Source organism: Mirounga leonina, unplaced genomic scaffold (assembly GCF_011800145.1).
Source record: "Mirounga leonina isolate KUSES-001 unplaced genomic scaffold, KU_Mleo_1.0 Mir_168, whole genome shotgun sequence".
Taxonomy (NCBI): Eukaryota; Metazoa; Chordata; class Mammalia; order Carnivora; family Phocidae; genus Mirounga; species Mirounga leonina.
This window is the reverse complement of record NW_023270426.1, coordinates 41,252,185-41,269,368: the sequence shown is the minus strand read 5'-3', so window position 1 is coordinate 41,269,368 and position 17,184 is coordinate 41,252,185. Positions and strand designations below refer to the sequence as shown.

Below are 17,184 nucleotides of genomic sequence, written 5' to 3'. Positions count from 1 at the left end.
GTTTCTTCCAGCTATGAAATTCTGACTAAAATTTTCTGTATGGACACAAATAATAGCCCACTTCATTTTCCTCAACACCTTTCTATCCCAAAACACAATTTCAAGAAGTTATCTGTATACTATGCTGAGAAAAAGGACGGGCAGGTCTAAAGTGGGAGCTTATTCTGGAAGAGGGGTTGCTGAGCACAGAGTTCCCTCACAGCCTGATAACAAAGAGCCAGAACATGTGTGGGGTCCGTCCCCACAGCACACCTAGAAACCTCCTGTTACCAGGCTTGACCACCATGGGACGCAAGGGAAAGATCTACCCAAGGTTATGGGGCCAAATGCCCTCTTTAAATCCATTGAAAAAGCTGGGGAAAACCCCAGCTCCTCAGAAAATGCTCTGCAAATGATCTGGCTTTACAGGAATTTTCCCAGCCTACTTTGCAGTCTTTGGTCTAACCCTAGAGAACAAAAATAAGAGATGGGGGAGGGGATGGCACAGGGAGGGCTTAACTCCTGGTACTTTTTATTTCACAGAACACGTACATAGTACTTAGAGTAGGCCACACACTGTTATAAACACTTTACAAATATTAGCTGATCTAATTCTCAAGACATTCCCCATTTTACAAATGAGGAAACGAAGACACCTAGAGGTTCAGTGACTTTCTGAAGGTTGCAGCACTGGTTAAATGGCAGAGATAGGATTGAAACCCAGGCACTGTGGCTCCTCAGTCCACGCTCTGAAATGCCTATTGAGTAACAGACCCGAAAAGGTGGCTTTTAGTGAGAAAGCAGCAGCAACCATGCGCGGGCCTCAGGGGGTCACCGTACAAGCCTGTATAAGCCTCGCTGAAAAGGAGTGCTCACCCAGAAACTCCCCAAATTCCTGTTTGGTTCAGTTTTGTTAAAAAGTTATTCTAGTAAATGTGAAGTGGAGAACTTCCCCTCGGGCCTTGGGGGAATCCAGAAACCCACTCTGCCACCATACACAGCCTGAAGCTCTAACAACACTTCTTCTCAACTGTGGGTGGCATTTTAGGCTCACCTTGAGAACTGGTGGAAGGTCCGCCAGCCTCCACCCCCCCTCCACCAACATACCCCCTACCTCCCAATACACCCAGATTCTAACCTGCACTCTGAGTGTGTTTGGAAATGCGCATGCATTTTGATAAACCTCCCTAGGGGACCTAACCCTTCTCGCCTTGGAGCAAAATTAAGGTCTTCCTACAATTTTCAAAGGTAAGAAGATCAATCCTACTTTGCTTCTCTCTGGCGGGTCTCCTCCCTACCCACTTCACAGAAGATGAGAGTAGGCATGATAAGGGACGCTGCAAATACATGCCAAATACCAAACTAGCTCTTCGATGAATATATAAATGCAATTGACATTCTTTCACAGGCTGCAATCCTCTCTTTACTCTCAGGATATATTACACCATTCTCTTTTGATATAAACATGCCACTTTAAATGCTAATTCAGATGCAACACTCAATTTTTTATTCGTTTTGTTTCTGGGTTTCTAACATTCAAAATGACACTGGACTTGCATTCGGCTTTGACAAGAGATATTTTGAATTCTTGTTTCAATATTTATGGGTGTGGGAGGGAAGAAAGTACTAAAAAGGAAGCTAAATTTATTTTAAAACTCACCCAACTAACAAGTATGGTCTACATGGCCTTTGTTTGGCATGAATTAAGCCCTTTCCCTCCGTCTCAGGAAATGTTGCCTTCACCTTGCTGAAAAACTCACAAAATCTAATTCAACTCGGTTGTAAAATGAAGGCGATTCCCTCTTTTCATTCTAGACTGAAACTACTCATTTTACTCAAACTACTTTTCTAAACAGTTCATCAAGGCAGTATGCTCTAGGCTGAAATACAACCAGCGGGAATAGGTCTTCTTTAAAAAAAACAAAACAAAACATTTCTATACATGCCAAGTACCTCAGCCCAAGCCTATTCAATTACACAAAAGGTCGCTTCCTAGCTGGTCTCAAAACGAGAAATTCCAACCTAACCCAGGACCTTCAGTTCAGTATATCTACAGCGAGACAAGCCACCTTCTACGTCCAGCAGGCCTAGAAGCTTCCAACAACATCAGGGGCCTCTGCCTCCATAGTCCTGACCACCCTCTGACAACACTCTCCCCCTCCTGCTTACTCATCTTCCATCCGTTTCCTGCCCCTGCCCCCAAGGGACAAACTTAGACACGCTGCCCGGTGCTATGCACAAGTCAATGGGACACCGAAGAGGAAACATCTCTGAGACCCAGCTGAATGGATTTCTAGTACGAGGCTGTCTGGCACTGTGGCAGACAGAGTTAAGATGCCTGTCTTCTTTGTAGATAGGGAGGCGGGCTTCCTAGCAGATCTGAAATGGCTGGACGCCAACAGACAGCTAGCTGCGTATGCCGCGTCCAGCCCTGCTAGCCCCCAGCCACCTCCAGAGCACGGAGAAAACAAAGGAAAGCGTGAATGGAGAGGGGACGAAACTCTAGAGAGAGGAACAATTACTGGATCCCAGTACTGTTGCTAGATCAAGAAATTAAAATGAGCCAAGACTCCTAAGGTGTCTTTTAGGCATTTCAATACTCCCAACGATTGCTGGGCATGCAGAAACACACTTTTTCAGGACCTCCGTGCACACCAGGAGCTGCTCCTGCTTGGGTTTCAGCTGCTGGGTGCCACTCTAAAATGTGGATAGCCAAAGAACTGGCCAAGTGTCAAGTCACTGTTTCTACTATAACAAAGCGACAACTGTATATCGTTTTATGAATTCTACACCAACCCAGCTCCATAAAACAGCACACTCTATGCTCATGATTAAAAGACACAGAAGAAACGCTATTTAAGTAGCAAGGAGAATTTCCTTGCTAAGAATAGACAGTGCAGTTTCCTTCTCTGTGTAAAGAAATCTGAAAGATAACTAAAAAACAACACTGGAGGAGGAGAGGGAAAGGCCTCCAGCCCATTTCCAGCACCTCTCCCCAGGGAGTCCTATGAAAAAAGAGGCTCTCTCTCTGTCCTGGAGAAATGTTTATTTGGACAATTAACGAAACACAAAGGGGTCTTTTAAAAATAAAGTGTAGCTGCCAGGGCCACCCTGGTCTTGCTCCTCACCATGTATCAGCTCACATCTTGGGTTTTTACCCTTTTACCACTTTCACTGTCTGAAAACAAACACCTCCCAGAAAGTTTTTCCACTTGGAAATGTCATTTCAGAACCCAAGATCTAACGATGGGTAAAGACTAGATAAGGGACCAACAACACTATGAGCACTTATATAAACTCGTTGTTATTAGGAAAATAAAAATAATGTCAAGGGAGCCCACATATTCCACACCGAATTTAAACCAAGAAAGATCTGGCATGAGCCGACCAGCCACAGAATCAGTTAGTCCTCAACACACTGTGATAGGAACTCAGAGCAAAAGCAGGATGGTTCACTCTGCTGGGAGGCTCACAGTCTGGCTGGGGAGATGGACGTGTGGGTCAGCTCCCAACGCCCACACTCTACGTGATTGTGCTGAGCACCTTGTGGTAGATAAAGAATAGTCACTTTTCTTAAAAGGCTGAAAATTCAAGACAACAAATCTAGTTCTGCAGCTAAATGTCATAATGTCCCATTTTAGATGTCCTCTCATGTGCCTCCTTTCCTCCACGAGTATCAGAATGTATTATGATGTTTTGGCATTAACTAGTAAGGTACCTACCACAGCAGATATTCCAACGACTATAAAACTGTACTCATTTAAGCCAAACTTCAAGTCACAAAAACAACAAAAGAGTAAAACAAAAATAAATACGGGTTTGGTATATTCTTTCATTCGAAACAGATAATATAATTTTTTCCTTCAAATTATTGTTAAATCTTCATATATATCTGGATAAAACAGTCTGGAATCTTACCTTCATGTAATTACTGAGTATTTTAAATAAAATAGCTCAAGAATATCAAAATGTAGAGGGTATACTGTAAACATCCATGTACCTACCACATTAATCATATACATGGAGCCCCCTGTAGAATCCTCTCAAATCCCATTTCTTTCATTCCCTCCACTAATAAGCTTTACTGTAAATGTGTTGCCCATGCATGTTTTTATATTTTTACTGCACATGTTTGTATTCACCAACAATAAAATGTCTTGTTTTGCATATTTAGATTTTATCATGTAAATGCCTTCTTGTATACGCAATTTGCTTTTAGCTTTTGTTCTGCGTATTTTTGTAATTTTACGTGTTGCTACATATGCTCCAGTTCATTCATTCTACCTATGTAGTATTTCACTGTATGATTATATCATGATTTATTCAAAGGCTCTATAGTTTTTGACAGGTAGCAGAAAAGAGAAAGAGCAGAGAGTATCACAACTTTAGTTCCAAAGAGAAAGAGACGGAAGGAGCTGGCAAAATCTAGGATCAAATCTCGGCATGTGGCTACTCTTAAGAGGAGGAAGACAACTAAGCTGAAGTCCAGCTATCCAAGGAGTTAGAATGGAGATGACATCTGGGGCTCTTGAGTTGATAAAAGACTAGAAAAGCCTCTGGAAAACTGATCTGCAGTCACTTGGTTATTTAGTAACATCTTGCCTGGACAGCACTTCCCTTGACTTCTCTGTTGCCCTCTGCACCACAGAAAAAAAGGTCACAATCATTGCCTTTGCAACCTTTTAAAACATATATGAAACAACACACATTTTAAGTGCTTTCTTGAGAAAACGATCATATTCTACAAATTACTGAAGAACTGAATTATTTTCTGGACAGAAGACAGTCTGCTTTTTTAATACTTCAAGATAGTAATAAAAAGAAAAACCTGTTTTCTGCAATCTTTTGTGAGAGCTTTAACTTTTACATATGTAAAACACGTTATCATGATTCCAGACATAAAAATTATCTGTTAAGACAATACTGAATTTTTAAAAAAATCTCACGTACTGCATGGAGCACTGGGTGCTATACGAAAACAATGAATCGTGGATCACTACATCAAAAACTAATGATGTATTGTATGGTGACTAACATAACATAATAAAATAAAATTTAAAAAATAATAAAAATCTGATAAATCCCTAAGTGCTTGAATGATGACAATGCATCTTAAAAGTATCATCCTTCAAGACATACAAAGTAGAAGCAGCAGATGCAACAAAATCAGGCCCCTTCTTCTAAGAGCACAGCCTTTCTGAAGGCACACCCACCCCCCGCCCCGACACATTCAATCACATCACTTTATAACTACACTCAACGAGGAATCCATCACCATGTATAGCTGCTCACTGTTAACATGGAAAGAAGATTCAACAGAACAGCGGGATCAAATCCTCAATCTTTCTGGGAGAAGATACGAAAAGATCTGAAAACACTTATGCCGGAGGCATTTCACCAGTAAAATATAAGGACGAAGTGTTAACAGGTTTTAATAATCAGGTACAGTCTCGGGGCGCCTGGGTGGCTCAGTTGGTTAAGCGACTGCCTTCGGCTCAGGTCATGATCCTGGAGTCCCGGGATCGAGTCCCACATCGGGCTCCCTGCTCAGCAGGGGGTCTGCTTCTCCCTCTGACCCTCTTCCCTCTCGCGCTCTCTGTCTCTCATTCTTTCTCTCTCAAATAAATAAATAAAATCTTTAAAAAAAATAATAATAATCAGGTACAGTTATGTTAGTTAGCACGACTTGTGCCCTCTTCATTAGATTTGTATTAAAATCACTCTAGCAATTATTTTTTCAAGTATTTTCTTTTTCTCCAAGTCATGAAACAACCCTGCATGAGGAAAGTAATTACCAACATTCTGTATGGGGGTCACTGAAAATGCTGAGTGGTGTTAAGTCCCAGAACATCTCTATCATACACCATTAATTCTTTTGAGAATATTTGTGTTTAATAAAAAATACAAATATATATATAATATAAATATAAAAAATACATCTTTATTTTTTGTTTTTACTTGAAATATTAATTTCCGCAGAATTTACTAAAAAAGGAAAAGGTAGATTTATGTTGACATACATGCTATGTTTTACTTCCATCATCTGGTTGATAGATCAATTGACTTTTATTAGGGATGAGATTTTAAAGGGCTTGTATGTAATTCTATGTTTCCCTTAGCAAGTTTTCAAAGCATGGGTGCCAAAGAAACTTATGCCATCATCCTTTTTATTCATGAAAGATTCTAAACTCCCAAGTCAAGAAATTTAAATATATTGTCTATTTCTCCCACCAGCCCACAGCTATCAGCTAACATTAACAGACTTATACAAGGAGATATGAGATAAGGAGATACTACAAAAGGAGATGTGGCCCTTAAATAGACATGGGGACTCTAATTGATAATTAACATTATCTTAATAAAAATTTACAGGAAATATACTAACTCAAAAACTGAAGGAAATGCAATCTATTATAAAGGCCAGAAGGAAGATTTGACTGAAATTCTGAAGTTTTCAAATAAAATACTGAAGACAAACCTAGGATATTTTAAGCATTAAATAAAGGTACAATACAAGGGAAAAGAGATTTTTTTCTATTACGATATTTCATGTAGTTTTACTTCAGGTTTTCTTATTTCTTATTTTTCATCATGATTAGAAACACCCAAACATTTGGACTTTTCCAAGTCTAGGTGAGAGTCCTAATCATGATTCAGAAGGCGGCAAGTTTTTAATTCTAAAGGCATTTCCTATGGCCAACTTTTAGGCCATTAACCTCTAGCACATAGAGATGTAAGCTGAAAGCCAGTGAAAATTTATCCAGACACCTTCTTCAAGAACAATGATCCCGTATCCTCCAGGCAGCCTAAAGCTATAAAACGTTAAGAACCAAAATAGTTTTGAAATGTTCAGAGCAGATGAAGTTTTGGTTCTCAGATGCAAAGCCTGACATCATCCAAAAATTGGTCAACAAAATGAATACTATCTTCCAACAGTTACCATATATATTTCTAATACTCCAAGTTGAGATCCACATCAACCTACCTTAAATATTATACTTATTCTTTAAAAAGGACATTGCCCCATCCACTCAATTATTCAACGTAGATACCAAATCCCGGTATTTCTAGACAAGCCCTTACATAGTACTAGTTGGTAACAAATCAACCCTAAATTTAGTGGAATGTTAAAGGCAATTAATTTCCTTCTGCAACTTGCTAATGTTAAAAAAAAAAAAAAGCTATAATTTATGCAAATATATTATTAGCCTTCAAGACAAAAGGTTGAAACAAACTATAAAGAAATCAGTTAAGGTTCATAAATCAGCTATTTTAAAACAAGACCATGACCTGAGTCAATGCAATAAGATCTAGATCTAACAGAAAGTTTAGCTGATTTAAACTCTTCATCACCACGGCAAAAGTTTATCATTTACTTTGCATAAAATCCATAGCATAAAAACAATCACAGATTTCCTGAACATATAGAACACTGATTCTTGACTCAGATCCATTTATACTATCTGCAGACCAAATAATGTTTTTGCTTGATTACCTAAGAGAATTTTTTTTTTTTAAATTAATGTTGTCCCAGGAATAAGTAAGCATTTTGGCTTATAATGCCCATAAGGACAAAATCTGGTTATCCTGTTATCAAGTTATCCTGAAATCATGAATATGTAACATTTATAAATAAATGCAGTGTCTGTTTTCTCATTACAGTTGATTATCATTAGCCCTCCATTTGCCTGAAAATCCTAACAAGTCAGAGAATAATCACATTACAAACTGTACAATATAGTAATAATAAGGAAACAAAATTAGGCTACTTACAAACTTCCTCTTCTGGGGAGACTCAGCTCCTTCTGCAAAAGAAAAACAAAACATATATATGAGAGGCCACATTAACCTTAGACTAGTAAGGCACTGAACGAGCAGATAGCCTATAATGTACCATTCTTCATTATGCTTGATTTAGCATTTCCCACAATGAAAAGATTCTAATGTCATGATTTTATGCTGGATCCTTTCTTACATTGTTCTCTTTCCACGCTGTGTTCGCTGTGTTCAAAGTAAAAACATAGTTCATCTAAATTCCAAAACAGAAAAGACATTAATCCTCTCACAGCAAGGACAATACAATACAAAGTTGAGCTACATGGCCTTAAAATTGAGCATTGCGAAAACTGGAGGAACCAAAGGACTTATCCAAAAAGGAAAGAAATAGAAGGAGGAGCAGAAATTTTATAGGATTATAATTAAATGAAAGGTGAAATGAAAAAAAGCTGTTAAATCAGACTATTTACCCCAACAGAAATAAACTCATGCAAGACACTGTGCATACCGAAGATTACACTTTATTATGATTTTCTTCAATAAAGCAAAAGGTTTCCTTCTGGTTTTATTTCTTAACATAAATGCGATTTATGACTTTGATGACTTAAAAGTAGGTTAATGAATCTCTCAAAAGGTAACCAGACAGCAACAATTAATAGAGTGCTTTAAAGTCTTCAAAAGGGCGCTCTCACACTTACCACATAGTAAGATCACTATCCACCTAACTATAGGGGAGACTGTGAAAACAAACAAACAAAAAGCCAACCAAACAAACAAACAAAAAGAAACACAGAAATATCTCCACCCACGAATGAAGATTTCAGAAGCCTGGGTACTCAGGAATGATTACTTGATAACAATAATTAAAGAATAGGAAGCCATGAGTCATCAGGCTATTCAAACTCAAAAAGAACACACTATAAATTTGAAAGACTTGACTAAATTTAGTTTTTCATTCCCATAATTACCTTTTTTTCCTTTTTTCTTTTTTTGCCTTCCAGGAGGTTGAGCATTATTTTTTGAAAGGTGTTTCCCCCTCAACTTCAAATTCACCTTTCCTGTCCCCTATTTTTATTGGATCCTTAAATGTGTGTCACAGACAGTGGCCGCAGATCTTACTTCTAAACAGCACAATTAATTCCAGCACAGCTTGCAGAACATGGCCTTGAAATGAGCAGACCAAGGGGAGGATGCTGCTTTAAATATAACACGCCTTACTTATTAACCGGCAAATACATTCTGATACAGTTATAATAATCATATCATTGTTTAATTACAAGAAGAAACAATGAACCATTTTAGAAGCAGGAGATCTTCCTTCTCTCTAGGGCCTCAGGGTTCAGGGATGAAATGCTGTATTTTTGTTTTGTTTCGCTTTTTTCTCTAATCCTTGATTATCTCCAAGAAACTACAGTGCTTGCTCAACGTGGATGCCTGATTGTGAAACATAAGTACACCTTCATTTACTAAAACCCCTAAGGACAAGAGAAAAGTCTCTGACCAAGACTGTTTTCCTTGGGAACTGAAATGTAAATAGAAAACCAATGAGCAATTCTCGGTATGTCTATCTTTGGTAATGACAAGCACTGAGACATGTGTTTTTGGACTCAGGTTAAAAAGAGAAAAGAAAGAGAAAAACTCCCTGGAAGTAATGGTTCACCAGACTGTGTCTATTAGAAAGGAATTACAGAAGCCTGCTGCCCAGCAAAGGCCTAGAGCTCGAGTAAGGAAACACTGTGGTCCCGTGAGTTGATCTGACAGCAGTGTAGCAAGAAAAGGAGGCAGGGCTGACGGGTTATCATTAATAACAGAGTAAATCAGATGCTGTTTCAACTCCATATGCAAACAGATCACTCAGATGATATGAGAGGCAAAGGGCCAAATGAGTGATCCCCAAATAGTTCAATCAATCATATTCCACCAAATGACCCAACCATAAGCTGGCGGCTCCGCTCTGAGGAAAAAACTGCTGAAACAGCAAGATAAGGGAGAAAAACCAACTCTGTTTTTAATCAGAAGTCTTTGCGACCGGTCTAGCATGATGAGTTCTAAACAAGAAGAAAGGTTACGGTGGGTGACCCGGCGCTGCTTGCTCCACGGGATGGCAGCCGAGGCTCCAGGATGAGGAGCAGAGGACATTTAATCGGCCACTGTCAACTGACCTGATGCTTCCACACTAACCAAGCTGAAGGAGCTAATCCATCTGACGGTTTGAATGTCAGACTCGGGACTGGAAACTCAATTTGGTAGCAAATTGGAATCAGATGTGATGGTAATAAAGTGAGAGGAATGAATGTGCTGTGGCCAAGACCTTGTGAACAGTGGCTGCAGAAGGCGGCAGATACCAGGAGGACTAAGCAATTGCAGACTGAGCAAGGGCTGGCTCAAGTGTGGGGACCACACGCTGATCAATGTGCACCCCTCAGAAGTCATTGAGCAGCATCAAGGCATTTACTGCCGAAGTCCTTGTGGTACATTGTGTATGTGTCTTCATTTTATTTTCTTAATGTCAGGTGAAGGTCACTAACACATACTTAGATAATTAGATAAGACATATGGTAGTGGTCCGAGTCATAAACCAAAGCTTCTGCTTAGTATATCTGGAACACGCATTAATAATTTAGCATCAGGTAAGAATTAGGGAAGAAGTGTGGGGCAAAGAGAATAAAGGTCAGGAAGTATCAACCTGAACTAAACAATATGGAATTATTAATCATCACAGGGTTAAAGACACTCTAAGAATACATTTAACAGCATTAAAATTTTTTTTAAAAAATTTTATTTATTTATTAGAGAGAGAGAAAGCACAAGTAGGCAGAGCGGCAGGCAGAGGGAGAGGGAGAAGCAGACTCCTCACTGAGCAGGGAGCCTGATGTGGGGCTCAATCCCAGGACCCTGGGATCATGACCTGAGCCAAAGGCAGATGCTTAACCGACTAAGACACCCAGGCGCCCCAAGAACATTAAAATTGTTTAAATGGTTTTCATTGATACTGATTTCTCAGGGACTTCTAACATTTTTTTAGAATTGCTGTTTTTCATTACTTGCTCAACAGTACAATTTCCTTTGCCCCCCTTTCTAAAAGTGCTAACTAGCTTCTATGTATATTGAAAATAAGGGTGAAGAAAAGTTAATCTTGTTTGAGAATACTGGTACCTTCTTGTGATTCCTGGATAAGAGTGAAGACAAACAAGGGTCCCTCAAATCCAGTAGAGAATTCCTGGAGAATCCAGGAACAAAACAGCCCTAAGAAATGATTCTGCTTCTCCCCCCATGCCGCCAACCTTGGCCTCAAAAGGAGAAAATAACTTGTTTTATTCATGAACCCAAGAGAGAAAACTGCAATGTTTCATATGTACAAGCAATTTCCACAATGGTAATTTTAAAAGAATATACTATTTAATAAGTTTTTAAGAGTTATAGATACACAAATAGAACAATATGGCCACATATGTTTAGGGAACCTTTGAGCTATTCTTTTTAACTGATGGGTCATTCTGTGATTTAAAAGAGAAAGGAGATTTGATTACAAATAATATACATAGATAACCCCTCTAAGAGATGGAGCTTAATTCTCTTCCCCCTGAGACTGGGCTGGATTTAGTGACTCACTTCCAAAAATAGAATAGAGAAAGGGAAAATAACAACTTTTCAGTCGAGAAACCTGACAGACTAGGTCTTAACCAAGTGATCAAGGTTAACACTAACCTGGTAAGTCATGTTGCTATCATGTGTCCCTGATATTATGTGATGAGAAGGGGCTTCACTTCTGTGGTTTTCTCGCTAAAAATCCTTAAGTCCAGTCTAATCATGAAAAAACATCGGGCAAACCCTAGTTGAGGGTCATTCTACAGAACACCTGACCAGTACTCTTTAAAACTGTCAGGATTGTGAAAAACAGGGAACATCTGAGAAACCGTGAGAGATTAAAGAGGGAGAGATGATGACTAAATGCAATCATGTAGGATCCTGAGCTTGTTTCTGGATCATAAAAAAGACCAGTAGTGGAAAACGTGCTGATAACTAAACTCAGACTTTATTTGGATAATAGTAATGTACCAATGTTAATTTCATAGTTTTGACAAATGTATTAAGATTATATAAGATATTAACATAGTGAATGGGGTGTCTGGGTGGCTCAGTTGGTTAAGCATCTGCCTTTGGCTCAGGTCATGATCTCAGGGTCCTGGGATGGAGTCCCAAGTTGGGCTCCCTGCTCAGTGGGGAGCCTGCTTCTCCCTCTGCCTGCGGCTCACTCTGCTTGTGCTCTCTCTCTCTCTCAAACAAATAAATAAAATCTTAAAAAAGAAAAGATATTAACATAGTGGAAAAGTATAGAGAAATTCTCTCAAGTGTCTTAAAACTTTTCTATCAATTTAGAATTATTTCAAAAATTTAAAAAGTTCTTTCTCACACAGGAGAAGAGAGAGAGGTAGGGAGAAAGTTAAACTGGTGGGGAGGATGGAAGGGATGAACATATAAATATCTAAATATTCTAAGCTTATTTTAAGGAAACATTTAATCCCAATTTTTAGGTTATTCAAGTCACCTATGTGAGAGAAGACTTGGTTAGGACCATCCATGAAGATGGCGAGAAGCAGTCAGATTTGAGAAACATTTTTATAGAATCTATAAAAGAACTGTATGTGGAATAAGAGAGGAATCAAGGAAGACTCTAAAGTTTCCTGCCTGAGCAAATCCAGTTTGAGGACAGAATAGTTTAGCTCGGACATGTTTCATCCAAGATGACTCTAAGAATTCCAAAGAGAAATTTCCAAATAGGTGGCTGGACTTCTATGAACCTGGATTCAGGAAAGAGGTTGGGGCTGGAAAAAGACTTTGGAGTTATTACCCTATAAGTTGGCATATAAAGCCATGGGCTGGCTGAGACAGGAAAAAACAGGAAGAAAGAGGCACACCTTTAGGCACTGTCACGGGCACCTCAACATTTAAAATCTTCAAGTGGGGAGAATCTTGCTACATGTTGTTAATTGGTGCATTGCACAATGAGGCAACTAGGGTTCTTAATAACAAAGAAATTGAGAAAGGCTACAAATAAAAAAAATCTATTGGGTAGATACCAGCTCTCACACAGGTGACCGGATGGTAGCACAGAAAAGATCAGAAAATGGACAGGAACCAGGAAATTAAACCCCGGCAAACACGGCCACACTCAGGACATGCCCACAACTGAATACTCAACTCCAGCCCAGCCTCCAGAGAATGTAACTTAACTGCCTGTGCACCTTTCCCTCATCACTCCTAGTGGGTCCCCCCACCCCCCTCCGTGAGTGTTAGGATGATCACACCTGGTTCTCTGCCTCAGCTGTCATGGAACAGAGAAGAATGCTAGATCCCTTCACCAGCATAGTGGGAGAATTGGTCATTGGTAAGCTCACCATATCATTGAGAGTTACAACTACTCTGCACGGACAAACCACTGATTTAGGGAAAGAGTCCCAAGAGCCAAGATGTGCAGGGCAATGTATCAGGCACTATTAGGGGCACCTAAGGAGGAAACAAAATATGACAGATTTAAAAGCTAGCTGGGGAAACGCATACACACACAAGAAAAGAGATACCACTAGGTATGAGACTATGCAGTTTTACCTGAACATGTAAATGCTAACAGTGGACAGAAAATAAAAGGGGATGAGATAACTCAGCTCATGCAGTGGGTCCGAACACAGCCGGGTGACACATTAATATCATCCAGGGAGCTTTAAAAATACCAATGCTTGAATCCCACCTCAGGAGATCTAGAGGGAGAGCGGTTTGTTTAAGCTATTTAGGGGACATTAGTGCTTATTTATTTATGTATTTTGAGAGAGAGCAAGCTGGAGAGGGAGGGGCAAAGGGAGAGAGAGAATCTTAAGCAGGTTCTGCACTGGCTTGACCTGGCATTAGGTTCACAGGCTCGATCTCACTACCCTGAGATCAGGACCCGAGTGGAAACCAAGAGTCAGATGCTTAACCAACTGAGCCACTCAAGTGCCCTAATACTTTTAAGTCCCCTGAAGGACAATGAATTTGCATAAATCATTTGCTTTAGGATTTTTTTCTTTAAGGAATATTAGTTTTCTTGCCATCATTACAATAGTGAACTTTTAGGTTTTCAGTTATTTCCTTTGCAAGGGGAAGCGCTGGAGGGCACGGAAAGGTACCCCCCAGTGGAACTCCCTCTACCTGGTAGGGTGTAAAATTAGTGAGGAGTACAGATTCATCTGGGAATTGGGCCTCCTAAAGAAGGGATTTGGGCCCCATTTCTCTGGCCTCCGTTTCTGAGGGTCACTTGTGAATCAGGTCAGTTCACACTACAGAACCAGACCTTACAGGACACTTGGTTTAGAATCAGAGCAGTGTTAACGCTTATGTGCAAACAACGCTTGAAAACTCCAGTGAACAGCCCATTAAGTAATTGGTTTTCTGCCTTAGAAGCCTGTAGAAAAGCAGGAGGTTGACCTCTAAAGATCTGCTTGGACATTCACATCATTTAACCCGTAAAACGTCACTAAAATCCCTCAGTGGGAATGTGAGATGGGTGGAGAATCCCAAAGGATCTCCTCTTTCTTGCAGGTTCTATTTCATTCTATTTTTGTATCTATAAACACTTAAATGTATTTATTTGTAGTAGTAAAGCTCAACACAATCAACTGTAAAAGGTATACACAAAATGCTTGCTGGGTTTTCATATCCATTTTCCTTGATCAAAACCACATCCTCACTTTCTTTTAATAAAAGAAGAAAGTGGCTACCATCTTGCTTTCTTGCCAGGTTGGCTTTTTTCTGCTGTGAACCCAATTAATCAGCTATTGTCCTCTTGACTTGGCATTAGGCTCACAGGCTGTTTCTATAGACAAAGTTTCTAAGTCACAATATGGCTATCTGTCTCTTTTGGTTTTAGAAGCTCTTATCAAAAACTCAGTCTAAGAATTCTACAACATAATCTCCCAGATGTCTGACAGGACCCTCAAGTCTTCCCACTGAAAGCCCAGGGGAGACTAGCAATTGCCTTCTCCACAAAGCCAGGAGGTGCTGGGAGCAAAATCTGAACCAGTGTCACCCAGTTCCAATTCCCCCCCTTACAGTGCACTGTGAAAATGTCAGACAGGGGGGCAGAGTGCGTTGTGCCAGGCCCTGGGGATAAAGGACTCCATTAGCTATAAACTTCAATGTTGAAAAACCTGGAATAGAGGCCTTTTTCAAGTATGCAACAGGACCAAGGGAGCAAGTGATCAGTTTTCTGTAAGGAGGGTCAGTACTGCTTATCACCCAATGATGCTACCTGTTATTTGTGATAACAAAACCTGCTGGAACTCACACTACTCTCAACCCCAAGGCTTAGCTCAGGTTCAGGGAAGCTAATGACAAAGTTCATTTGCTTTGGCCAAAGTAAGTGGGTTCAGAGATGGCATGTGATTCAATCTGGGAAAACACGATGCAAAACAATATGTGTTCCAGTATCCTGGGGAAGAACTGCCTCCCTTTTCTGAGAGAGCTAGCAGGAAGGAAGGAGCACTAACCGCAAGAAGTTAATGGCAGCCATAGGGTAGACAGACATGGAAGGTGGCAGACAAGACAGACAGCTAGAAACTGGGTCTTGGGTGATATCTTTCATACATGACACATGAACCAGTTGATTCCCTTTACTGTTTTAACCAGTTTAACTTGTGTGTTCTGTTCCTTGCAGTTCAAATATTCTAAAGCGACACACTACTTGCATCTGGTTTTTCTTCAGCAGCAACTGGGAGTTGGCTAGGCATCCTCAGGAGTGGGCGAGAAAAGGGATATTCCAGAAAAGGGAAGAGATGTAGGAAGGCCAGGTGGAGTGAAAGAATACACAGCTCTTAGTAAATTCGGAACGGCTGGAACTGAAGATAGAAAGAAAAAGTCAACAGGACAAGAATATGGAGGCAGAGACAGGGTCAAATCACAAAGTTTTTTGAAGAGCTTGCCTTTAAGCTATTGGCAATGAGTTCCTGTAACATTTTATTCTATTTTTTTTATTTTTTTTAAAGATTTTACTTATTTATTTGAGAGAGAGAAAGAGACAGTGAGCACAAGTTGGGAGGAAGGGGGCAGAGGGAGAGGGAGAAGCAGACTCCCCACTGAGCAAGAAGCCAGACACTGGGCTTGATCATAGGACCTGGGGATCGTGACCCGAGCCTTAGGCAGACACTTAACCAACTGAGCCACTCAGGCACCCCTATAACATTTTAAATAGGAGAAAATAATGGTCAAGTCTACATATTAAAAAAGATCACTTTGCCATCAGGGTGTCAAATGGCTTACTAAGGACAAACAGGAAAGGAATTAGGTGGCTTATAAAGTTGTCTGGGAAGCATGGTGGAGTAGGGACCAAGGAAGAGGCAATGGGGAGGTCAGAGAGGAGCAGATTCAAGATAGAAATGTGTACAGGATCTATAAGGTGTTGAGAATAAATGCTTAACTAATGGGAAGGTTTAGAACCTTAGGAGCTAAGGGCAGGGTGCCATGCAGAGATGAGGAAAAAGGGCCATCCAAAAGCACAGAGGACCTTTCAGAAGTTAAATAAAAGAAATCTGAATGGATGAGGAGATAGAAAATCCATTTAAGTTAGACCACAGGATCCCTGATGGGCAGGAACGTGAGATAAAGTTCCAGAGTAATGTAAGAGCAAGGGTCAACATCCTGGGTCTTTCTTACATGAAAGTTACACACCAATCATCACAAACCCCTTTTCTACTTTATGATTTGTACACACAGGGCAGAAGTGGTTTTCTTTACTAAGCTCATCTGCCTCCCTCCACTTAAGAACAGCACCTCACATCCACTGTGTGCTGATGTACATGATCTCATTTCATCTTCACCAGCATTTCCATTTTATAGAACTGAGACAGAGACAGGTTAAGGAGCTTACACAAGGTCACAGAGCTGGTAAATGGCTTAACCTGTCTTTGAATACACATCAGCCAGAGTCCAGAGCAGTTTAATTATTTTTCATCCCCAAGGAACACTTGGTCGATCTGCACTGGGACCCCGCCTCGTGTAGGCTATCGAGGTGTATTCGTAGTTGATAACACATTGGCAGTTACTCTCAGAAAGGGATGCTACCGATTTTTGCAGCTCTTTCTAAGCAAATTTCACACAAATTATTTCTTACAGATTGACTGTATTTGAAGCAAAGCCTTGAAAACACATTACTTTTAACACAGACCTATTAAAGTAGAAAAAAGCATAACGAGTCAGATATCCAGCTAACCCTAAGTAAATGAGCAAATTGAACAAGCTTCCTTTACCCGGTTGCTGACATTTCCTAACAGGTTACACCTTTGACTTCAAAATATCAAGCATGGCAATCAGACATTTGTAACCACACTGCCTTCCAATTCCGTATTATGCATGGGAACTCTACTTCTAAGTCAGACTTTACACTTCCTACATGGGTTG

The 17,184-nt window shown here is 40.1% G+C and overlaps 1 protein-coding gene across 2 annotated transcripts in view; it reads right to left on the bottom strand.

Annotated features, from left to right (window-relative positions):
- The window catches only part of MAST4 (microtubule associated serine/threonine kinase family member 4), a 525,778-nt gene that overhangs the window by 244,462 nt on the left and 264,132 nt on the right, over positions 1 to 17,184 (bottom strand). For both annotated transcript variants that reach the window (XM_035014558.1, XM_035014559.1), the window contains exon 4: positions 7,753 to 7,784. In XM_035014558.1, coding sequence (XP_034870449.1) covers positions 7,753 to 7,784 — 32 coding nt within the window. The remainder of the gene's footprint in view (positions 1 to 7,752; positions 7,785 to 17,184) is intronic.